General features: G+C 35.2%; 2 protein-coding genes across 2 annotated transcripts; one reads left to right on the forward strand and one right to left on the reverse strand.

Annotated features, from left to right (window-relative positions):
- Positions 1 to 547: 547 nt before the first annotated feature.
- On the reverse strand, positions 548 to 14,175 carry ccar2 (cell cycle and apoptosis regulator 2). Its single transcript, XM_052607613.1, has 17 exons — positions 14,057 to 14,175; positions 13,596 to 13,681; positions 13,397 to 13,511; positions 11,542 to 11,792; positions 10,372 to 10,521; positions 10,086 to 10,296; positions 9,914 to 10,006; positions 8,337 to 8,500; positions 7,431 to 7,557; positions 7,191 to 7,319; positions 5,755 to 5,892; positions 4,616 to 4,843; positions 4,387 to 4,533; positions 2,965 to 3,073; positions 2,699 to 2,887; positions 1,726 to 1,898; positions 548 to 1,623 (listed from the first exon to the last, which is right to left on the reverse strand). The coding sequence occupies exons 2-17, from the start codon at positions 13,679 to 13,681 to the stop codon at positions 1,582 to 1,584; spliced, it is 2,352 nt and encodes a 783-aa protein (XP_052463573.1). The 5' UTR covers positions 14,057 to 14,175; the 3' UTR covers positions 548 to 1,581.
- A 152-nt stretch (positions 14,176 to 14,327) lies between these two features.
- Positions 14,328 to 23,995, forward strand: ddx56 (DEAD (Asp-Glu-Ala-Asp) box helicase 56). The gene is made up of 14 exons (XM_052607614.1): positions 14,328 to 14,466; positions 15,164 to 15,325; positions 15,411 to 15,565; positions 16,100 to 16,270; positions 17,392 to 17,482; positions 17,557 to 17,798; positions 20,469 to 20,594; positions 20,715 to 20,828; positions 21,757 to 21,851; positions 22,149 to 22,225; positions 22,312 to 22,401; positions 22,481 to 22,586; positions 22,673 to 22,764; positions 23,677 to 23,995. The coding sequence occupies exons 1-14, from the start codon at positions 14,410 to 14,412 to the stop codon at positions 23,755 to 23,757; spliced, it is 1,659 nt and encodes a 552-aa protein (XP_052463574.1). The 5' UTR covers positions 14,328 to 14,409; the 3' UTR covers positions 23,758 to 23,995.
- Positions 23,996 to 25,319: the final 1,324 nt, after the last annotated feature.

The following is a 25,319-nucleotide window of genomic DNA, read 5'->3' on the forward strand; positions in this document are numbered from 1 at the left end:
ATAACTATTTAAACTCAAATGAATGTTGCATCAGGTTTCGTTTAACTGACAAATAATTTTGTATTGTGTCAATGCTTGTCATGTGACACACAGCAGCCACAATAGCACTGTATAACAGGAATAGCCTTATGTTTTATTTTTTTCTTCTTCACTTTTTACTCAAAATATTCCCAAACGTGTTAACTATATCATAAAAAATCTTGATTCTCAAATATGTGCAAGTAAATGCATTTTGCACCTTTTATAGATTGTTAGTTGATCTATAATGGGCGATGGGTAGCAGTAGCATAATAGTTTAATCTATCAACTATGCAAAATTACCCTCTTTTTACTTCAGTTCTAGATATTAGAGTTAGCAAACAGTCCAAGCACTCTCATAAAATCAATGAAGCGGTTTACACTGAAATTAATATCTTACTTGCATTCGTACACACATCTGCACTTTAAGATGAGAAAATTCGCAAGGTCAAAACACACAATGAAACTCAAAAATAAATTAAATAAAAATTAGAAATTCTAAGGTACAAAAAAACGATTGAGCTATGAATATTTTTTGAGCTGTTTTATTTCTGTTGGGGCTGCTCCTCAGAAAACGAATGCCAAATACATTTTCATACATGATTGGAGATTCACTGGCCAAACCTCTGAACAAAATGTAGTTTTGTGGATTAAAAAAAAACTGACCAAAAGAAAAGAAAAACTATATTGCATGAGAAATGTTTTCTACTTTACTCAGTCACTTAATTCTTTTGGAAGACGGTTAAACATGCAACGGTTCAGAAACAGGCTATTAGAAAATATTAATGGTCCCTGAGAAAAAGACAAAAACATTTTTGACAAGTCGTTATCTTACTGTTTGCAATTGAAAGGGAGAATTCAGCCAGTATTTCCAAAATAACTGAACGTTCACTATACTTTAGTCTAGACTAAACACTAGACTATCCTCGTACCAACACGTAAGAGTATTTATGGCGGTGGACAGTTGCTAACAGTAAGGAAATGCTTTAGTACACAAGAGCAAAACAGAAATTCAATCAAATCCAATTCGTCAAAAAGAGAAAAACAAAACCGGTTTCATGCTTACTTCCAACCTTTGAAACCTGACCAGACACCTGTCTTTTAATTAAAACACACCGTTTCAAATTCACATTAAAAAAGAATTAGAGTTTCATTATACCGGGCTATGAACAGGTTTGCAGATCTGCATCTCTGTTTATGAAATTGTCAGTTGTGTGGAAGGATCACTTTTTCTAGCTGCCAGAATTGAATAACCAAATCAAATTCAATAAAACTAAATAAATAAAGCACAACGTTTCCTTACCATATTAAGCACATTACATAGTTTCATATGAATGCTTATGCATTCTAAAATAAGCCAGCAAAACCTATTTATCAATAAAAACATTTACAAATGTCCACAAATGCAGTTCTTTTCATATCTATGTGCATGAAAACATTTATTCAGCCGGCCAAAAAAAAGAACATTTTTAAAAGCTAACAAAAATGTTTTATTTTGCAGGTTTCTTTTACTCTCCTCGGTCCAAACGCTGTTGCATCACCATCTGAGGAGCGTCTGTGTCTCTACGCCTTCTCATCCTTTCCTGCATTTGTGAGGGCTGATGTCTAAACAGTAAACACATACTATATTAATAAAGATATGACAAAAAATAATGCATTAAAACACAAATCCATTAAAATGCCATTTCTAAAATTCATATAAATCACCTGTTCGACCATCTTCTGCATCTTCTCAATGACAGAGATCATCTGGCTGCTGTTTTCTCTCAGAGTCTTCTCGTATGTTTTGTTAAGTGTCTCGGATTTCTCCAGTTTCCTCTTCAGCTCGTTCTGATGGCCCTGCTCTGATTCATTAGACGCCTTCCTCGCTTCTGCTGCCTCTGCATCACATGTACACACACCGGACACACATTCAAATGCATGCATAAAATCTTGTGCATCACATGATACTGGAATGTAATGGCAGGAATACAGCATCACGCCACGAGAGGTTTAAAGGAACAATTCACCCCCCAAAAATAAACATTTGCTGAAAATGTACTGAAGATGCAGAGTTGTTTCTTCATCAGATTTGTAGAAATGTAGCATTGCATCAGTGTTTCACCAATGGATGCTCTGCAGTGAATGGGTGCCGTCAGAATGAGAGTCCAAACAGCTGATAAAAACATCACAATAATCCACACCACTCCAGTCCATCGGTTAATGACTGGTGAAGCCAAAATATACATGTTTGTAAGAAACAAATTCATCATTAAGATGCTTTTGACTTTAAAAATGTTGCTTCCAACCAAAATTTGAGTCCATAATCCTTCACATCAAAATCCACCCACATATTTGTTTAGAGCTGTACGGTGCTTGATCTAGATTTCACTCTTGATTCAGACCAGATTATTTGTTTTTTTACTGTAAAAAGCAATATTATGGATTGAGGAAATAGTGTTTTTTTTGGCCAGAATCAACAGTTTTTAGTGAGAAATGTCTTCTTGTGATGTTTTTATCATCTGTTTGGACTCTCATTCTGACGGCACCCATTCACTGCAGAGCATGCTTTGGTGAGACACTGATGCAATGCTACATTTCTCCAAAACCTGATTATGAAACAAACTCACCTTCATCTGACAGGTGAGGACATTTTCAGCAAATCTGGCTTAACTATGCGTCTAAAGCATCACGGTCTCACCGAGTCTGGCTTGTAGTGCGCTGACACACTTCTCTAGTTCCCGTTGGGTCGCTTTGCTGCTCTCCAGCGTCTGCAGTAGGTTTGGTAAGTTAATGACGTTCCCTCTGTAGTTCACCAGATCTGTGTTAGCGGTGCGATGGGCAGATGCTCCATCTTTGCATGACTGGCCGGGCAACATGGCTTTATTTCCTGAGAGGAACACACTGGTATTTTCATAATGCTATGGACAAACGTGTTTACACACTTTATCAGATTGCATGACTCACCCTCAGCACTGGCGCTGCTGTCTGTCTGATCAGCGTCTGACCAGCGACTGCACAGATTTCTGTAGAGGCAAAGCCCACCGACCGCAGCCTTTCTGACCAGATCCTGCGCCTGAGGAGAGATGGGACATCAGACAGACTTAAAATACACTGTTTTTACATATAATTGAAGAATGCACGTCAATACACATCAAATAATTGTGTTCTTCAGTTCGAATTTCTAAACATTCTTAAATCAAGATATATTAACTTGAGAAGCAAAATTACTTGAGATATACCAAAATGAAGTGGGTTTATGCTTAAAATAAATAAAAAATGTGTCAATAGGGTTAGGACTTAAAAGATTTAATATCTTAAGTAATTTTGCTTTTTTAAGTTTATAAATTGATTTCAGAAGAAAATAGGTAAAATTATATTTTTTTGCTGTGTGTTTTATATTTTTACCATTTTTTTTATTCGACTGTGATATGCAAGTGCACGCTCTTCGTATCTTTTACAAATTTCTACTAATTTTCATTTTGAATCAATGTTCCTGGTTCGTCTCTGAGCTGGTTGGTTTGGTTTATAGGTTTGAACACTGAATATAATACTCTAACATGCCTAAATTACAAATATTTCACTATACAATTTTACCTAGATTGAGACATTTTATTGATTAACTGATAAAAAGAAAGAAAACCTTTTTTTTTTCTAATTCAGTATGGGTACACAAAAAACAAAACAATAATTATTATATTATTATTATAAAATTATTTATTATCATTATTCAAAATATTTTTTTTATTTATAAAACTTAATCACATTTTTCACTAAATGCACTATTATAGCAATGACAATAATAATACTAATTTTTCATGGTTAGTTCATGTAAATTGACAGTGCATTAATGTTAAAAAGCACAACTTTAGATTTTAATAATGCATTAGTAAATGTTGTAATTAACATGAACTAAAATTAATAAATGCTGTAGAAGTATTTAACTAATGAACTAATGAACTAATGTAAAGTGTTATCAATTAAATCAATAAAGAAATATACTACTTTTCCAATACTACTGCTGTACTGTAAAATAAAAACAAACATTTAATTATACTAATAAGATACAGTAATAAAAATTATGTTTTATTATAATTTTAAAAAATATTACATTTTATTTTTTTATTTAAATTCTAGTAAACGAGAATTAAAAATAAACAAATTGATACAGAAATATACTACCATTTCAATAAAACTATTTTCTGTTAAATAAAAAAAGGATTTATTAAGTATTAATAACAATATTAATTACAATAACAATTTTATTTGTCAACAACGGCAAAATGATAATACTAATATTTATGTCTGCCTTCATTTATTTAAAAAAATTTTAATTGCAAAATGTTAAACCAAAATGCTTTTATTCTGCAGAATTCTAAGAAACAAAACCTGAGCAGGACTGAGAAACAGGCCGAGAGACAGCAGGATGTTGATCAGGTCTTGCTCTCGAAGACTTCCTGTCAGCTGACGGTCAAAGAACACCCAGGACAGAAGCACTTTACGGGGAAGTTGAGCCGTCCAGCCCAGAGGACGTTCCTTCAAGCACACAAACAGACACGTTTAGAGGAGAAGACACGAGACGTGTGGCTGAGACACAAGCAGAAATCTGATTTCTTACGCTATCTTTTGACGGCTGAGTGTCTGAGGCGCTGCTGCTCTGCCCGTCTCCTCCTAAACTTTGACTTTTACTCTCTTTTAGATGCTCAGATTGTTTTTCAGTTTCGTCAACGTGTGTCTTGTACTCCGTCTCTCTCTCCTCATCCTTCTCTTTGGGTTTCCTCTTCTTCGCATCGATCAATCCTTTCTTTTTTCCCGTCTGTTTGTCAGATTTTTTGGGCTCATCCTCCTATACAGAGAAAACAGTGTAAAAAATATCTATTTAGTAATCAGCCAATCATAACAGAGGTGATTTACATTCAGAGGTTAAATCCTTAAAGGAACAGCAGACCATTTAATTTGGTTTAGAATTGTTTTTGTGAAAGGATCCTTGTCTGACACTGAAAGTGAACTTCATTTAAAATTCCACAATGTAAATGTTTTTTTTAATGCTACGATTTTATTATATATTGTTTAGATTAAAATAAAATGTTTCATTAAACCTAAATTTAAAATTGAATGCTTCTTTATTTCAGGTAGTTGCATTTTTATTTAATTTGACTTGATGTGGTAAAATAACTAAAACTGAAAAAATAATTTGTAAAAACTATATATTAACATGTTAGAACACGCACACAGCAAAATTACTAAAACTTTAAATAAAATTAAAAACAGGAAATATAAAAGCAATAACAAATTCAAAATATTATTAAAACTATAATTAACCGTGATTAATCGCATCCAAAATAAAAGTTTTTGTTTACATACTAATGTGTGTGTGTGTGTGTGTGTGTGTGTGTGTGTATATATATATATATATATATATATATATATATATATATATATAAATAGAATTGTGTGTGCAGCAGGATTATTATAAAAAATTTTTTACAACTTTAAATGAAATAAAAACCTTGAAATTATTTTATTTCAGCTAGTTTCAAGACAACATTTACGTGATGTACTAAAACAACTAAAAATGAAATAAAAAAAACTATTGAAATATATTAATATTTAACAAAAAATAAATAAATTAATACAACTTTAACTAAAATTTAAAAGAAAACAAAACATTCAAATAAAAACTAATTTAAACTATTATTCAAACTATAACAGTATCTCAGTGATCCTAAAATACCACAGGTGTGCAGTCTAGTGTACCATGGGTGCGCTGCTGTCCTCTTTGACGCCGGTCAGCGGGACACTGGGGTCCTGAGGCAGACGGCACAGACACTGATACAGCTGAAGCCCAAAATCCCTCTGGAGCATCTCGCTGAACATCTCCGCCATCAAACTCACCTGATACCAGCAAGAGAGACGTCAGCGAAGACAACAGTGCACCTTAACAATGCTAACTACATCACGTATTGAAGAGTTCACAGAACTGTTATCAGTGAAGTTTGACTGTTTTGCTATTGCAGGGGATTTTTGATATTCACACAGATAATGCAGAAATCAAAACTACAATAGGAATTATAACTGTTTTAAACACTTTTGACCCGATTCAGCATGTGCATGGACCCACACACCTCATTAGAAGTCTAAACATTTCATCCATTGTTATTATGGACGTAGCACTGTCTGATCACTTCTTTACTTTCTTTGAAATATTGATCTCTGCTAACACTGAATCTAGACCCGTTTCTGTTTTTCATGGAGGCTATATCTTAAACACCAAGCATTTCTGCAGACTCTGTTCATCTTCTCCTTGATTCCTGTAACTCAAAAGTTAAGAATCTTATTGATGATATAGCTCCTGTGAAAGTCAGTAAGAAGACTAGCAGACAAAAAAACCACCTTGGGAGAAAATCAGCAGTAGCTCAGAAAATGACAAGAAAACGCTGAAAAACTGAGCAGATGTGGAGGAAGACGAAACTTGAAATTCACTATAGCATCTGTAAAGACAGCCTTCATGCTTTCAATGTGGAACTATCCACAGCTAGATAGAGTTTCTTCTCAAAACTTAAAAACAGAATAAAATGAATGAAACTTAAACAACACTCGTACTCTTTTAAATCAGACTCCCAGTGAAGTGCTCTCAGACAGCAAATGGAGCAAGTATAGACCAATATCAAATCTCCCTTTTATAGGCAAGTTTACTGAAAAGGTAGTTTTTAATCAGCTCAACAACTACTTAAACTCAAATGGACACCTGGACAATTTCAATCTGGTCTCCGAGCACATCACAGCACAGACACAGCATTCATTAAGATAAAAAAAATTATATTAGCTTAAATTCGGATTCTGGCAAAATATCAGTGCTGTGTCTGACACGGTCTATCGTAACATACATCTACAGAGACGGGAAGACTGGGTCTGGCTTTCTGGGATGGTACTCAAATGGTTCAGGTCATACTTAGAAGGGAGAGGTTATTATGTGAATATAGGAGAGCATGAGTCTTAGTAGACGTCCATGACATGTGGGGTCCCACAAGGCTCTATGCTTGCACCGCTCTTGTTTACCTGTATATGCTCCCACTGAGTCAAATAATGAGATTGCCTATCACAGCAGATGACACCTAGATTTACCTAGCCTTATCTCCAAATGACTACAGCCCAAATGACTCCCTCTGACAATGCATTGTTAACCGTTTTACCTCACAGCTGTCCCGTGTCTGAGGCGTCTGGGGCTCCAGCAGTGAAGACAGAGACACGACAGACAGATTGAGTCCAGCGGAGGGGTGAAAAACCACGGAGGGAGCTTCTGGAAGTGACAAATCACCATCCTGGATGACAGGAAAGATACAGACAAGTTAGAAGACATCTCTTGATATGATTCTAAGCATATTTCGGATGAATAATTTTTTTAGACTCTGATGTCATTGCTAAGTCTGTACCAGCGTTTTTTGTCGTAATTTTGCCCAGTCTTCTTCTGCTGGTACTAGATTCCACACATCTGGCAACAGCACCACAACGGTCTCTATTTTATCTCCGAAAAGATATCTCAGCTCTGCCATCTTGTGCCTTTAGAGACAGAAAGACATACATGCAAATTATTAATGAATATATAAAAGACAAAAAGTGAGGTATTTCTTATGTTTACTTAATTAAAACATAAGACTAAAATTTGGGATTATGTTTGAGGTCAGCAAGTTAATTAAAGAAGTCTCTGTTGCTCACCAATGATACATTTGTTTGTTCAAAAATACAGAAAAAAATGGAATATTGTGAAATATTATTAAAATTTTAAAATAACTGTTTTCTATGTGAATATCTGTTAAAATATAATTTATTTCTGTGATCAAAGTTGTATTTTTAGCATCAATACTCCAGAAATCATGCTAATATGATGATTTGCTTCTAAAAAGCATTTCTGATTATCATCAATGTTGGAAATGGTTAATATTTTTGTGGAAACTGCGATACATTTATTTTTTCAGGATTCTTTGATTAATAGAAAGTTCAAAAGAACAGCATTGACTTGAAACAGAAATGTTTGTTACATTATACATATATTTACTATCACTTTTGATCAATTGAATACATCCTTGCTGAATAGAAGTAAAAAAAAAACTTATGGATCCCAAAATTATGAATAGTAGTGTATTAAAAATGCATTTAAACTATAAATCGTTTATTTAGGGAATTTACAAATAAATAATTTATGCTTTACATCTATGTTTTTCTTCTTATTGTTGTTACTTATAGACCTTCTGTACATAAACAATACCAATTCAACCCGCTTTGGCAGACCAATAAATCTCAACTGCATTAAACTGAAATGAAAAACCAAATCTAGAGACCACTGTGTGCAGGCTGACAGGTCCAGAGCGGTTTGATCCTTTATGCAGCGGACCGCAGTGTTGACCAGCGTCGAACTGTCCTTCGCTGGATGCGCTCCGTCCGCTTTAGGTGACCAGTGACCCCCCGGAAGCCGCAGTTCACCTCCACTGTCCACCATCACAAACTACAACACAGAGAAAGAGCCAGGGACACAATTATACAGAACACTCATTTAAATACACATGCACGAAAGCAGCATGTTTTGGCTTCTACTCAAAATGGCATTTTGAGCTGAAACATCACAGTCACATTCTGGGGACTTGTGTTGCATATTGTGAAAAAAGGAGATAATAGGTGCCCTTTAATATTATTTCCCCCGAACAGCCGAAAAGAAAACATCAGCCGAAAAGCAGTCGACTTGTCGATTATGAATATTATGTGTCTTTAGAATTACGTGCAACATTTCCAGTATGACAAGAGACATCCATGGAAACTTTTGATCGCAAAAAAGATTATTTACAGTAGAAAGCGTTTATTTAGATTTTTAAAAGGTTCTTTAAAATGTTAAATGGGCACACTTGCTATTACATGTTTTAAACAGTAACATCTTAGTCTGAACCTAAAGTAATCTTGACAAACCATATATCATTGGAAAGCTTAAAGACTGGTGACTGATTTTAGAGATATTTACAGAGAAACTGTAATTTATTAATATGCAAGAAGAGTACCCATCAGAGTCAGAGTGCGCGTTCTGACCTTTACTTTGAAATAGTGATGCACAGATGAAATCATGAGAAATCTGTAAAAATCTTTATTAATTTTCATGGAGTTTTCAAAAGGTAACATCCATTGTATTTTTTTGAGGAAAAAAGGTCTAAAAGTGTTTTTAATTATGTAGAAAAAACAATAGATTATCCTTTTTTGATGCATTACTATAACGCAATGGTAGCATGCCTTTTATGTGTTTTTTGAGGTTGAATTGAATTAAAATACTACCATACTAACCCTTAATACTTCTGACTGTGATGTCTACTTCATAAATATTGAGAGAAGCATGGAAAAACATGTTTCTGGTCACTCTAACCATTTTTGGAAAGGAAGGCACCCTTAAAAGGTTACTAATGAGGTTTGATGGTCATCTAGTGGAAAAGCTTGGTACTGCGCCCAAACAAAAAACTTCACTGAAAGCTCATTTTTTGAGATATCAACCCCAAATTTGGAACATAACTTATTCATTTTGGTTTTGATTTTCTTGCAGTTTTATAGTAAAACATGTTTTGTATAATATAGATTTAATATAAAATAGACATATTTAAATTATTATATTTTATATTTTCATAAACTTAAACTTCCATAACATATTTGTTATATAATCTTTATAACTTTTTTCAGTTTTACAATAATCTGCCGAGTGTCTGCTTTAAAAAGAGACCAACCTTAAGTCTGTGGACCAAAGAATTCAATATTTACTCAATATTTTTTTCAATATTTACCTGTGTAACTTTTCACGTCGATGCTCAAAGGTTTTCAAATATCTATTGCATCACTATTCCGAACTTTTATTTTGAAGAGCGTGTGATTTCATAGATGTTCTTACTTTGAGAAGTGCAGTGGGATGTACGGCCTCCTTTGAGAGGTTACAACACTGTGAGTACAAGTCCTCAAGACCCGGCACAGAAAACAGCAGAACCTGCGGAGAGAACACAACCATTCCTGAGAATCTGCGCCTTGCGTGGTCACATGATCGGTCAAGAGAGCGGTGCGTGTACCCTAACAGAGAAAGCATCATCTGTGGACTCGCAAACATCTGCTTCTCTCTCCGGCTGGTTTGATCCCACGTGAAAGTGACACGGTCCTCTCAGAGGAAGAGGATGCTCGAGCGGGAAACTCTGGGTCCAGGACAGCTGGAGGTGGAAGAGGTTGGAGGACAGGTGGAGGTTTGGGTACCGCCGCTGAAGCTCCAGATAATCACAGGCCTGGCTGAAAAAACCAAGAGGAAATGACAATAAGCTTATGTTTCATTAGAGCATCTCATGTTGTTTCTGAACGACTCACGTGTCCCTGGAGAAACTGGAGAATAAAGGAGCGCTGTGTGTGGATACGGAGCTGCTCTTTTTGGGCGCTTCCTCCTCTGAGGCAGGCCTCCATCTTTTTCGTTTTTGGTGCATGGCGTCTCCTCCCCACGGCCCTCCGCCGCCGTCCTCCCTGAGTCACGCCACAAAGAGCAACAAGGACGTGTTAAAATCAGGACAGTCTTCAAGCACGGTCACACAAAAACAACAGAACGAAGCGAGCGAAACATTTTGAAACAAATCAATACTATATTATAATAATAAGTGATGGTAGAGGCATTTATAATGTTGCAAAAGATTTCTATTTCAAATAAATGCATCATAAATCATGAATCCTGAAAAATAAAATGCATCACAGTTTCCACAAAAATATGAACTATATTTAATAATAGTGATGTTTCTTGAGCAGTAAAGCAGTGTGTTAGAATGATTTCTGAAGATCATGTGACACTGAAGACTGGAGGAATGATGCTGAAAATACAGCTGTGCATCACAGGAATACATTGCATTTAGCAATATATTTAAATAGAAAACTGCATTTTTAATTTGTAATTATATTTACATTTTTTTAATCAAATTAATGCATCCTTGATGAGCATAACACATCCAACAATGCAATGCACTCAACTTAAGCTTACATTTCTAGTATAAGGGATGAAAATGCACAAGAAAAGTCCCAGCCAGTCTATCTTCCATTTATTATCTGTGTTGTTGTTGTCTCCGTGCACTGGAAGCTTCTGTCACCAAAACAAATTCCTCGTATATGCAAATACACTCGGCGATAAAGCTCTTTCTGTTTCGTTTTCTGTTCTGCTTCTGTTCTGTACAGATGCATCGTCAACCTCAATTTTGACAACTTTGACTTTGATTTAATCAGACTGCTAAAAATTCAATGCAAAATTAAACTAAGAATGCAAGATCGTCGTTTCTTTGTTAATGATGTAACTGGATGCAACTCGTGGGTTCGTTGAAGAAACTAAAACTTTCAATTTAGTACCTATTTGTTTTCAACCTGAGATTTGGAGCCCAATTAGATTGCAATGTAGTGTGGTTAATGTAGGCTGTTTAAAAGCATTTAATCATTGCATACTGGATAGTTTTATTTAAAGCATGCAGTGTACTGAGCACAGTATTCACTGAAAGTGTGTCTCACCAGCGTCCACCTCTACGTCCTCCCATGACCTCAGCGTGTCTCTTCCGTCCTCCCGCCCAACCGTCAAACGGACCGCTCCAGGACATCTGCTGGTGATGGGACATCTGCATCATACCAGGGTTTGGCTGCATGCTGGGAATCAGCGGTGGTATTTTGGGAGATTTCAGCAGAGGTTGTGGTTTGGTCCCTAAAATGCCAGGCTTCAGATTCGATGACATGGAGGGCAGCAGCGGAGGAGGAGATTTGAAGGGCTGACAGAACGAAAGCAGAGAAAGAGACAAAGCTTCTGAAGATCAAGCATAAAAAATAACATTATACACTCCTTCATAACACTCGCATGTCATTGATTATAAAGAATCTTTACATGCATCTTGAAACCAAACGTTTACATTTGTTTGTCACTGTAGATTACAAATTGTAACATGGTAGAGACTCGTACTTCCACAGAACAAATATTGGTTGTTGATATAAATGTTAATAAATCTAAATTAAATTTTAAGGCAAAATTAACCTTTCACTGTTACAGATATGCATTGTTTGCCACTGTTAATATTATAAATAATTAATAAAATAGTATGTGCACAATTTCATGTACATATTCAGCAAGCATGCATTGATTAAAAGTAAAGACATCAAAAATATTTTTGTTCATCAAAGAATCCTGAAAAAAAAAGCAAATCGCTTTCCATAAAAATAAAACAATGAAGCAGCATAACTGTTTTTATAACATTGATAAAAAATGTTTCTTATTAAGCAGCGAAACAGTATATTATTCTGATTTCTGAAGGTCATGTGACACTGAAGACTGGAGCAATGATGCTGAAAATACAGCTGTGCATCACAGAAATAAATTATATTTTAATTAGTGCTAGGCAACGATTACATTTTTTAATCGCGATTAATCGCATGATTGTCTGCAATTAATCGTATCAGGCACAAAACTAATAATGCATTCAAAAGTAGTGTATTGTGCACTTTTTTATTTAAAAGTATTGCTATATGAATGAAAGTGCAATGACATTCGGTTTGCAAACGCTTTAAACAAATAAGGTGCTTTTGTACAGCAGTGTTCCTTTTACATAGTAGCAGTTAAAACATTTCTTGTAAATCTTAACTTATAATAACACAAAGTCACATTACTTTTTTGATGCGCTTGGAGGAATTTATCGCAAAATGCATTTCCATCTCCCATTATTCACGTTAACCCTCTTCGCAAAACAAGTCAAAAACCACCAAGCAAGCGAATTAAGACATTTTTATTCTAAATTCAGCGTTTCCATCACACGATTCTGATGCAATACTTTCAAATGTGCATAAAAGCAGGGTGATAGAAATCCAGCTATTGAGCAACGGATTTTCATAATAATAAAAAAACTGCATTAACATGCGATAAAATAATTATCAGCAATAATCAATTAATGCGTCAACGCGTTAACTTGCCCAGCCATAACTTTAATATACATTCACATAGAAACTAGTTATTTTAAATTGTAATAATATTTCAAAATATAACTGCATTTTTGAAAAAATAAATGCACCCTTGGTGAGCAGAAGAGATGTCTTTTAACAAAGTTTCAGAGCCCAAACATATGACAGGTAGTGTTTTTTAGTGGAAAATTTATATTTCTGTGCTTTAAAACAGAAAAGCAGTTATAAGGGTGAACATCAAGTCCAGAATTAAGGAAAATGCATTAATCACAGTACACCTAAATGAAATGATTATTCTCATTGTACTGTATTAAAAGCATGTTTTTCAAGCATTGCTCATGCAAACACACTAATATGCACAAAGAAATGTGCTTTTTAACAAACTGTGCATTTCTAATATAACATTTCTAATAACATTTCTCCCCACCTGTCCGTTCAGTGTCTGAACTTTCTGTGCCGTCCAGCTGATGGGCTTCAGGGGGTCCTGGACCGCTTTCACCAACACTTTCTCACCCACCAGAGGCACACGGCCCACTACAACACTGCAACACAAACCACAAACATACCTCACATCAAGCTGACACAGGTTATGACTGATTCATACAGAATAAAGCAAACACACAGACCTCACTGGGAAATGAACCTCCTGATCCACAATCCCATGATGCTCCTGCATCTGTGTGACCACCCCGGTGAACACCCGCTGCCTCATCTGAACACACAATCATTCACACAATACTAAAACAAAAAGTGTCTCTTTATGCACAATGCACAGACTCCCATAACATATGTCTCCATATCAGATTTTCTTTTCTCTTTTGCATGCAAGAGAAAGTATATTGAGTGCTTTGGGACATACGTGTATACACAATAGAAATGCACGAATGAAATATGTGAAATAATTCGTCTGCTTGTTGTGTAGGTCAACAGCAGCATGTGTGATATTCACTTCCTCATAGTGCATCAGCAGCTTTACAGGAACGGCAGTTTAATGCAGCTTCCCCGTGTCCAGCGATAATTATTTAGGACTTATCTATTAACAGAGGTGTTTGTTAATGTGCATCGGCGTTTTAAAGGTGAAACTCACCTGGATTTTGCGTTCGGTGTCTGTTTTTCCTCCACGTTAGTGCTTTTGTTTGTCTTCTGTCAGGGCGTTTCACAACAGCGGCATCAAGCGGTCAGTCCGCGTAACTGCAGGTGAAACGCCTTAAACTGCGTTTGGTTATAAATACACTATTTAAGACCGGACAAAAACGTTAAATGTGACGCAAAAATTCTTGGATTGATTTTTAGACTTTGCTTTTCTTATTAGGCGTTTGAATTTGTGTGAAAGTGACGTCGTGTGGTTTGACCTGCAGTTCTCCTCCGGTACAGCGGGTGGCGCTGAGACGCGGCGGGGATTAATGTCTCGCTCGTCTGTGCGCAAACACACGTGTGAAGATGGAGGAAGGCAGTGTACACTTTCATGAGATGGGTTTAGATGATCGAGTATTAAAGGTAAAATAAAACAGTCGTGCTAATAATACAAAGTCTGTCTACCTCGAAATGCTATCATCAGTTGTTTTAGTGCAGTTTGAATGCGGTTACATCATGTTTTTATTCTAACATCGGCACTGTCGTTACATGATATACGAGAAACGTGATATTGTATTAATTTTATTAGGATATCTATTTTATTAGGATCTATGCCAACGATTCGTTCTTTGTAAAGATGTTTCCCATAAATGCCATTCTTATATTTAGTTATGTGGTTATTATAGTTCCTGGTCGAATACTGTAACGTTTGTAAAACAATAAAACTCTGATTATTTGCTGTTATACAAGAAAAAACAACTGTTGTTTAAGGACAGCTAATAAATTAGTAAATAAAAAATGTAAATGATTATTTACACACACACACACATATATATATGTGTGTGCGCAAATAATCATTTACATTTCTTTTTAAAAAATATTTATAATTTTATATACATAATAAAATTGTATATATATGTATGTGTGTGTGTGTGTGTGTGTGTATATATATATATATATATATATATATAACATAATTAATTAAAGTGAGTACATTTGTAACAATTGAATTTCTCATGAATTTTGCATGTTGGTTTCACAAATCAAACACATTTTTTGCAATATTTTTGAGTGCTGTCCACTTGTGATTGGGATGAAGCTGTGTTTGTTTCTCTCTCAGGCTCTGGCTGATTTAGGCTGGTCTCAGCCCACCCTCATCCAGGAGAAAGCCATCCCGCTGGCGCTCGAGGGGAAAGATCTGCTGGCCCGAGCTCGAACCGGATCAGGGAAAACCGCAGCCTACGCGATCCCCCTCATCCAAAGAATCCTCACGTCTAAACAGGTGACACGTTATTTACGCTCTCTCTGGCCTGGATGACAGAGGAGTCAGTTCACATATATAACACACAGTTTATTGTGTTGTCCAGACTGTACGTGAGCAGGCCGTCAGAGCTCTAGTCCTGGTCCCGACCAAAGAACTGGGTCAGCAGGTCCAGAGCATGATCCGACAGCTCACTGCGTTCTGCAGCAGAGACGTGCGCGTGGCCGACATCTCCGGGAAGGCAGATATATCGGCACAGAAGTCAGTACCACAGTCAAATATTTTTCACTGTCGATAAAGAAGTTATATCTACATAAGGACCTATAATAAAAATTGCTAATATATGTCTTGAAAAGTTTGAAATGACTTTCATAAAATGTTACATTTCAGTATTATTTATACACTACCATTGTTTTTATTAATATTTTGAATTCGCTTTAATTCTTACACTTTAGTCTTTGTTTTAATTTTTGTTTAAGTTTTAGTCATTTTGACTCGTGCTTTTTTCATTTTTCTTAGTTTTTTAACAAATACTACTATTTAGGTTAAAAAAAAATTCTTTTTTCTTTTTTGAAGTTAGTAATTTATTATTTAAACTTATTTTAGTTAGTTGCCAATGCAACATTTCTCATTTTCAATAAGTACAGTTGTATTTTATTGAATTTTTTTTTAGCTTTATTTCAGTTTTTAATAAATTTGGTTAATGATAACCCTAAACCAAGTGAATTGAGGAATTGTTTGAAACTCATTTAAGCTCTTAAGTCTCTTAAGAGTGTGATGAAATCTTTTTTACAGGCCGATTTTAATGGAGAAGCCAGACATTGTGGTGGGCACACCGTCCCGAGTTCAAGCCCACATCAACGCCCAGAACCTGCAGATTCAGACTTCATTAGAGATGCTGGTCATCGACGAGGCTGATCTACTCTTCTCCTTTGGGTTTGAAGCAGACCTTAAAAGCCTGCTGTGGTACGTTCTCATCAAAACCGCATGAGACACACATCACCTGCATGTCTTGTTAGCTTTATTACCTATGGTAATACCATATTTTCCAGAAAACAAATAGAGTCAAAACTGGATTGTTGAGAGAAATAAGTCATGTGTCAATATTGCATTTTAAAATGAAACAGTTGCACACATTATAAGCATGTATTTTAGTTCCCATCATTCCACAATAAGATCTTTAAATTCAATAGTATTCAGAACAGAAATGAATACATAGAAGGATAAAGCAAGCATTAATTATAGAGGCATTAATTTAATGTGAGACTGAAAGTGAAATGCAGAAATAAACCTGGGCACATTCAGCACAAATCCATGCAGTTCATGCATGTTTTGCATGCACCAAATGAATTGTAGTATATAAGTCACAGCACATTTTAGATGATCAAAAAAGTTGACTTAGATTACAGAAAATACCATGTCCTGCAAGTTTTGTAGAGGTAAATACGTCAAACTTTTTTAAAATTTTATTACATAAAAACTAGGTCTCAAAAATCTAGATGATTTGCATTAAATAATGCATGCATTGCAAAAAACAACAAAGTCTTCCTTTTGTGAAATCCTGAAATCAAGATTATTTTGTCAGTGTATGCTGAAAACAAATATGTGAGCTTGGAGCACAAAACCAGTGTAGCAATCGCCAAAAAAACATTGTATGGGTCAAAATTATAATTTTTTCTTCTATGCCAAAAATAATTAGGATATTAAGTAAAGATCATCTCAATGAAGATATTAAGTAAATTTCCTACCCAAATCTCAAAACTTAATTTTTGATTAGTGATATGCATTGCTAAGAATTAATTTGGACAACTTTAAAGATGATTTTCTCAATATTTAGTTTTTTTTTTTTTTTTGCACCCTCAGATTCCAGATTTTCAAATAGTTGTATCTCAGCCAAATATCGTCTGATCATAACAAACAATACATCAAAGAAAGCGTATTCATTCAGCTTTCAGATGATGCACACATCTCAATTTCGAAAATTGACCCTAATGTCTGGTTTTGTGGTATTAAATACAACTTGTATTAAATGTAGCATCCCTGCTAGAGCTCCAGCATCTAGTATGTGTCTGTGTTCACCTCTGCAGTCACTTACCCAAGATCTACCAGGCGTTCCTCATGTCTGCGACGCTGAACGACGACGTCCAGGCCCTGAAGGAGCTGGTTCTCCACAATCCCGTGAGTGCAGCGGCGTCCGCGCCAGCAGCTGGTGTGATCGGCTGGATCTGACGCTTATCCTCCGTCTGTCGCAGGTCATGCTGAAGCTCCAGGGATCTCAGCTGCCCGACAGCTCTCAGCTCCAGCAGTACAGCGTCCGATGTGAGGAGGAGGACAAGTTCCTGCTCATCTACACCCTCCTGAAGCTCGGCCTGGTTCAAGGGAAGTCGCTGGTGTTCGTCAGAGATGTGGACCGCTGTTACCGGCTCAAGCTGTTTTTGGAGCAGTTCAGCATCCCTGCGTGTGTCCTGAACTCTGAGCTGCCCATTCACTCCAGGTGAGCCAGGAGAGCAGGAATCAGACTATAATCTGATTACTTTATTATTAAAGCTGCAGGGGGTCATTGCTGCACCATCTGCAAGATTATTATATAAAAATAATAACCTATAAAAAAAGAAATGTTGCTTTTTAAAGTAAAGTTTCAGTACATTATATAAAATTGCATTAAAAAAAAAACATTTTTAGTTAGAAAATTTCACACATTAATTTACTTTAACAGCTAAGATTAATAATAGTAAAAAAAATGTGTGTGTATTTTAGGGCTGAACAATATGGACAAAATTTCATATCTCGATTTTCATGCCAGATATCTCGATATCGCTATGATAAGACTACGTGTTCTTTTGCTAAGCACGACCTGCACAACACGTCACTCTGGTTTACATCGTCTTTTCTGAATCCAAAATACTTCCAAATTATGGAAGATGATTTATGTTTTGGCTCAGTCATATTCTGCACTGCCACCGGCCGCATTATCTCCCGCACTCATTTCTTTCTTCCTAATTTGTCCGCTGTCTCTGTACAGTTGTGCATAGACGTGTGAAAAGGGGGGGCTGGGGGGGCGGCCAGAGACAGGCGCGCTCAGAGCTAGTGCTGTCACTTTTGTGAAAAAATCATTTTCGATTTTTAAGACATAAGTGTTCATTGAATCGATTGTAAAATCAATTCATGTCTTAAAAAAAAAAAAAAAAAAAGGTTTCCTTTTTCAACGTCAAATAACGGACGAACGTAAAGAGAGCGCTGGAAACGCACAAGTCAGCAATATTTCTTATTTATTGGCATGAAGTTTCGTGAAGAATAACAAACGGCAACAGGAGTGCAACATTCTCAAAAAAATATATATGCAGAGGGGACGGCTGCCATAACAAAAGAAAAACATCACTGCAGGCTTCATTTATGATTTAGGCAATTCAAAAATCTCCAAGATTATTTTTAATAATGATTCAATCTATTTAAAAAAAATTTTTAAAATGAAACTTTAAATGGACTTGAGAACAGGCCATGTGTGTTTTTTTTATTGAACGTAACTGACACTAGGTAGACATATTGTGATGCGCAAAAAGGCAAAAATAAGGCCATTACAAATTTATTGGACAGGAAAACAAGTCGATCAACATTTTCGGAGTCCAGAGCAGAGCGTTTCTTATTCAATATGTCCAGCTGTTGAGAAGACACCGCACTGATGTCCCAGGGACACTCGGGTACAGCTGCGCAAGGTTGGGGTATTACTGCCAATTTCCACCACAAAGCCAGTCGCTCTCAGCTTGCAATGGTCCTTTTCATAACTCATAACTCGAGACCTCCAGACGCACGTAAACGCGTCTTTACGTTGAAATCATTCGCGCCAGCCGAAGAGGTCGCAACTTTTCCGTGTTTTCAACCACATACTGTTTATTTTAGTTTCCAAACAAATAAATTCACATAAGTACTAAAAAACAATACATAAAATACACACTGATGTCTATGGAAGAGGTAATAATAATCCTTTCCATTATAATTCGACACGTTTTTCATATCAGATACACATTGTGTAAGTAACTTCAGCGTTTACTCTATTCTATTCCCAGTTCACCAGCCACTTACTTTTAAGTATTTCGGGAGAAGTGGATGAATTGACATGTTGTAAACATAGAGGTTGTAAATCCAACAGATCCGATTCTCTGAACTGCATCTGCGGCACAAACTAACACGGCGGCGCCCATCGCGCATACAGCTCAACTCACTCGATCGTTATAAAGGTGTTTAAACAACAATATATTTCCACTTGCATGTATTTGACAATCGGAATATCAGATATTTCATGCCATAACTAACACATTTGTTATAATATGATATAAAAGCAGAGCATCATTCATTCAGCGCTGTTGCTGCTGCGGTGTGTCACGTGACAAGCAATGACGCGTCACCATTGAAACGCCGCCCCTCACCCCTCTCACAATATGGTTCCCACGTCCCTAGTGTGCACGTGCTGGCTTTAGCGGTGCAGTCAAGGGCACTCGTAAAACTGATGTTGGTTGTGACTGCCAGAGTTGTTTGCAGGGCGTGCGCGGAGAGGGGAAATCTATATCGTCTATATCGTTGCTTTTTCCGATATTAATATCTTGAAAGTTCATATCTAGATATAGATACGATAGCGATATATCGTTCAGCCCTAGTGTATATATATGTATGTGTATGTGTGTATATATATGTGTATATACACAAAAATTGCAAAAACATACAACAAAAATTCTAAAGACTAAAATTAAAGTCAGAAAATAGAAAATAAAATTCAAAATATGAACTAAAACTGTGAAACTTAACACTGGTGTAAAGTCACTTCCAGGATTATTATTAAAAATATTTTTGTAACAAATAAAGTTGAAGCACCAAAATTACTAAGAAAGAAACCGAAACAAAAAGTAAATCATAAATAGAAAAATATTTATTCCACAGAAAAAGTTTAGTATTTGTTTAAATAATATGAAAAGTTATAACTCTATTCTCTTCTGATAAACCTTTTTCTCTCCTGCTGATGTAAGCAAGGCATGAGGTTGGAGTAAAATAATATTAACCACTAATATGTAGAATTACTACTTTGCTGTGAATAACTCCGATACATCAGATTGTAGATGTTAAATGTGTAGCAAATGCTGTTTTTATGCTGTGTATGTCTTGTGTTTTTCAGATGTCACATTATCAGTCAGTTTAATCAAGGCTTCTACAATTACATCATCGCCACCGACGAACAGGGCCTGGAGAATCCCGCTCGACGTTCCCAGAAAACCCAGGAGAAAGGAAAGAAGAAAAAGAAGTAATGCACAAAACATTCGAACATTAAATATTATTCTGTCTTCTCTTAAAAAAAGTCTGGGGTGTTGAAAACTATTTGTGTTTTTTTAAATATGAATGCTATTGTTGTTTTTCCCTCCAGAGGAAAAGACAAGGAATATGGCGTTTCCAGAGGAATCGACTTCCACAACGTGTCTAATGTGATCAACTTTGATTTCCCCGCTTCAGTCGAGTCCTACATCCACCGCGTCGGCAGGTGTGCTGAAGTATTACTGCTGTAGAAAATCAGTTCAGAAGACTCCTCGTTTCATAGATCTTCAGTTCTTAAATCCCAAGATCGAGCTTTAAGTCTGCGTGAATACAGTTTCAGACATGATATACATTATACGCCTCCCGTTATGCCCTTAGAATTAAGAAACAGTCTCCGCTTTCAAATTCTATTCATTTTAAGAGGAAATTCAAACAATAAATGCTGTTTTGATGCTCTTTGATGTGGCCTCTCAAATCTCAGTTCAAAGTGTATTTTTATTCATATTTTGAATTAAGATTTTATGTGTATATTTTTATTTGTATATTGTAAATATATAAAACTATTTCAGTTTTATTTAAATAATTGTAGTACTTTAACTTAATTTCTCAATTTAAATGTGACCCTGGAGCACAAATCCAGTCTGAAGTCTCGGGTATATTTGTAGCAATAACCAAAAAAAAACACTGGGTCAAAATGATTGATTTTTCTTTTATGCCAAAAATCATTAGGATATTAAGTAAAGACCATGTTCCATAAAGCTATTTTGTGAATTTCCTACTGTAAATATTTCAAAGCCTAATTTTTGATAAATAAAATATGCATTGCTAAGAATTCATTTAAACAACTTTAAAGATGATTTTCACAATATTTAGATTTTTTTGCTCCCTTAGATTCCAGATTTTCAAATAGTAGTATCTCTGCCAAATATTGTCAGATCCTAACAAACTTTTTCAATGGAAAGTTATTTATTCAGCTTTCAGATGATGCATAAACCTCAATAAAAACTAATTGACACTTAATGCTGGTTTTGTTGTCCAGGGTCACATACAGTATCTATTATTCTCAGCTCTATTCCAATCTAATAAAAAAAACATTTCTAATAGTTTTAGTCAATAATAACAACACTGATTTTTTTTTTCCCGCTTCTCTGTAGAACGGCTCGTGCGGACAACCCGGGCTCTGCGCTGTCCTTCATATCCCACACAGAGCTTGAAATGCTCGCAGAGGTCGAAAACGCTCTTACTGGAGGTAAAAATAGTTTTCAGAAAACTCAGATTTGGCTTGCTTTTATTCTTCTGAGTTTAATATTCTATTGTAAAACTGAGAATTCCGCTCCTTGATTCTGATTGGCTGAGCCACGTTTGTTTACATTTGTGTGTTGCTCGGCAACTACTGTATTGGAATCTTGGTGCTTTAACATAAAAAAAAATGCAGGTATTGTGTAGAATATGAGCCCTTTATCTTTTCAATATGTATTGTTATTATTATTTGATGTAAATGCAGGCAGCAAAGAATGATGCATTAAACTCCCTGGTCTGTTTCCAGACGTCACACATGACAGTGTTTTGAAGCCGTACGGGTTCAGAATGGAGGAAATCGAGGGCTTCAGATACAGATGTCGGGTATGTTTGTGTCCTCACGCTGCACTGAAGCTGTGTTTGTGCTTTCGGCTGACTCAGGAGTCTCTCATGTGCTTTAATTTTCCCAGGATGCCATGCGATCGGTGACGAAGCAGGCGGTGAAGGAGGCCAGACTGAAGGAGATCAAACAGGAGCTGCTCAATTCAGAGAAACTCAAGGTTTGGGCTCTTTAAACGTGCTTGGTTTGAAGCGCTTCACCTCTCGTCGTGTCGAATGATTGGTGTTTGTGTGTGACAGACGTACTTCGAAGACAATCCCAGAGACCTGCAGCTGCTGCGACACGATAAAGACCTTCACCCCGCCGTCATCAAACCTCACCTGAAGAACGTGCCGGATTACCTGAGTAAGGACTCGCTGCCTTGTTATTCATCTTTGTATAGCACACAAAGACACACAGATGTTCAAAACACATTTTCATATCTGATTCAGTTCCGACGGCGCTGAAGAGTCTCGTCAATCCCCTGAAACGACGGAAGAAAAAGAAGATTAAAACAGGCGGCGTGATGCTGAGCAGCTTTAAGGTGAGATGCTTCATTTACTTGAACGGGGCATAGTTTTATTTATTTTTGATCAATTTTAGTTTTTATTCTAGTTTTAAGTTTTCATGTAATTTTTTTTATTTTTTATTTTATTGCAGCTTAATTTTGAAAATATATATATATTTTTTTATCTTTAACTTTAAGGTTAGAATACAAATCATTTACTTACATTTCTTTTAAATGAATAAGTTTGTCACCATTTTATTTTCATATTGATATAATAATGGCATTTTGGTTAATAGAGTTGAGCAGCAATGTGATTATTGATTGTGTTTTTTGTATTGTTTTCACTTTTTAAAAAAAAGTTGTATTCATTTTGTTGTGTTGTCATTTATTAGTTTGTATTTATGAGTTCTTATTCTAGTTTATTATTATTACATTTTTATTATTTTAGTACTTCAGCTTTAAACAAAAATGACAAATCAAGATAATTATTTATTAGTATTTATTATTTATTAGTTTTAGTTGTATTTTGTTGTTGTCAATTATATTACTTTGTATTTATAAATTTTTATTCTCATGACAATTTTATTTTTAGTAAGTTTTATTCATTTAGTTGTCATTTATACAATTTTATTTAATTCTTATTCTAGTTTATATTATCATTATTTTAGTACTAAAAGAAAAAATCATTTTAAGTTTTAAAGTTTTTTCAATTACATTAGTGTGTACTTTTTATTTTAGTTTATAATTTTAGTACTTAAACTTGAAACAAAAATTAGAAATACATTAAATGTATTTGGTATATTTATATAATTTGTGTAATATATTTTATTGCAGTTAACGTTTATTACAAGTCATTTGTATGCTTTTAGTTAACAATAATCACTTTAAAAACAGATCTTCTAATAGCGCTCTGAATGAATACCGTTTTTATTTGTGTTGCGTTTGCAGAAGAATATCAGAGGCAAAAATCCACTGAAGAGTTTTCGTTACACGAGGAAGAAGCGTGAAAAGAAGGCTGGAAAATCCTAACATCACAAAAGCCTGATAGACATTGGGATGGGATTGAATCTTGACCGAACTAGTTGAACCGAGACTGTCATCCTGATCATAAATATTGTCATCGAAATTATAAAGTCCTTCAGAATCAGACATGCATGAGATGAGGACTCCTGTCTCACTGCTTGTGTGAAGTGATTTTGGTGAATATTGAACATGTAATATCATGTTTTCATTAATACATTTGGTTTATAAAGGTTGGGTGCTTAAACGTGTTTTCAGTTGATTTACACCACAAAATACTTACAAATGTATATTTTTAATACTATATAATTATATAAACCCAATAATATAATCATTGTCGAAAGAATGCATCAACATGTTTTATTATTTTTAATAACATGGGTTCATTTTTGGTTTTTACATATAGTTCTCATAAGAATTCAGGGAGAAAATTAAAAGTATCACCGCAAAAAGTCCTCAAAAATATGCTTAAATATAATGTCTTTTTACTTAGAAGTTAAATCAGTATTTGACTGTTTATAAGTACTTAAAAAAATCAGTACATTTACAGTAGTTTGTCAGCTGATATAAACCTTTTGACAGAATGCTTTTATATCCGTATTAAATGCAGAAATGGAGTTGTAATTTGATTTTGACATCAACTACTCATTTGATCACATGACTCGCTGTGATGCAGGTTATTGGATGGAAACCAATGAAAGGCATGTTTTGTTAATGCCAAGTATTTATTAATCAACATATTCAACATTAGTACAATTAAACAGTATGTGAAGGGGAACAACTAGTCTGAGACATCACTTAATGCTTGTGTTCTTCATAAATGAGTCGGTTTGATTTAGCAATTACCAGAAAAAGGCACCTCAAATGTTCTCACACTACTTCATTAGTGGGTTAGTTAGTAGACGTGAAGTGTAACTTGACAGGACATTGCTGAGGGCAGATAGAAGCACACAGATTGAACACACACTCATTTAGATATCAATGTAACACTGTCATGTTTCCTGTGCTTCACTGAACATAAACGTCTACACACACGACGCTCTCAATGAATGTATAAAAAGCACAACTTTAGTGTCTGAGCATGTCATAGTGATGAGTTTTAGATGTACAAATTCTCCAGTTCAACATGTTAACCACACAAAACCTTCCTCTCATGCCGGCTGGGACAGACACACTCACTGAATCCCACAGGAAAAACAAAACAAAAAACATGTCTGGGTCATTTAAAAAAAAAAAAAAAAAAAAAAAAATTGCCCTTAAATTCTCATTACAGCATCATTTCCCTGACTTTAATTTTTTTTTTTTCTTAAATTATTCTGCCAATATGATTATATATATTTTATCTCTCTCTCTCTCGCTCTTATAATGAACATTTGGTCAGGAACAAAAATCTTTAATATCACAAATTGGGAGAAATTTGGGGAAAACTTTTATTAACTGTCAGATTGCAAAAATATAAAAAGTCCTTATTATGAGATTTTCAAAATAAAAGCAAAATAGCATTTAAAAGCTATTTTTTAATTTTAAATTGTTTTTGAACGAATACATTAACTTTTTTTTCACTCTCTCTC

Source organism: Carassius gibelio, chromosome A10 (genome assembly GCF_023724105.1).
Source record: "Carassius gibelio isolate Cgi1373 ecotype wild population from Czech Republic chromosome A10, carGib1.2-hapl.c, whole genome shotgun sequence".
NCBI classification, from domain to species: Eukaryota; Metazoa; Chordata; class Actinopteri; order Cypriniformes; family Cyprinidae; genus Carassius; species Carassius gibelio.

What these genes read in the sequence shown, in the direction of transcription:
- ccar2 (XM_052607613.1), bottom strand. Translation starts at nt 13,681, where the DNA reads ATGAGGCAGCGGGTGTTCACCGGGGTGGTCACACAGATGCAGGAGCAT. An exon ending in GGACGTAGAGGTGGACGCTG is followed by an intron (nt 10,522 to 11,541) that starts GTGAGACACACT and finishes GGCGTGACTCAG; the next exon opens with GGAGGACGGCGGCGGAGGGC. An exon ending in ATCCCACTGCACTTCTCAAA is followed by an intron (nt 8,501 to 9,913) that starts GTAAGAACATCT and finishes TCTGTGTTGTAG; the next exon opens with TTTGTGATGGTGGACAGTGG.
- ddx56 (XM_052607614.1), top strand. Translation starts at nt 14,410, where the DNA reads ATGGAGGAAGGCAGTGTACACTTTCATGAGATGGGTTTAGATGATCGA. An exon ending in TAGATGATCGAGTATTAAAG is followed by an intron (nt 14,467 to 15,163) that starts GTAAAATAAAAC and finishes TTTCTCTCTCAG; the next exon opens with GCTCTGGCTGATTTAGGCTG. An exon ending in TACATCCACCGCGTCGGCAG is followed by an intron (nt 20,829 to 21,756) that starts GTGTGCTGAAGT and finishes GCTTCTCTGTAG; the next exon opens with AACGGCTCGTGCGGACAACC.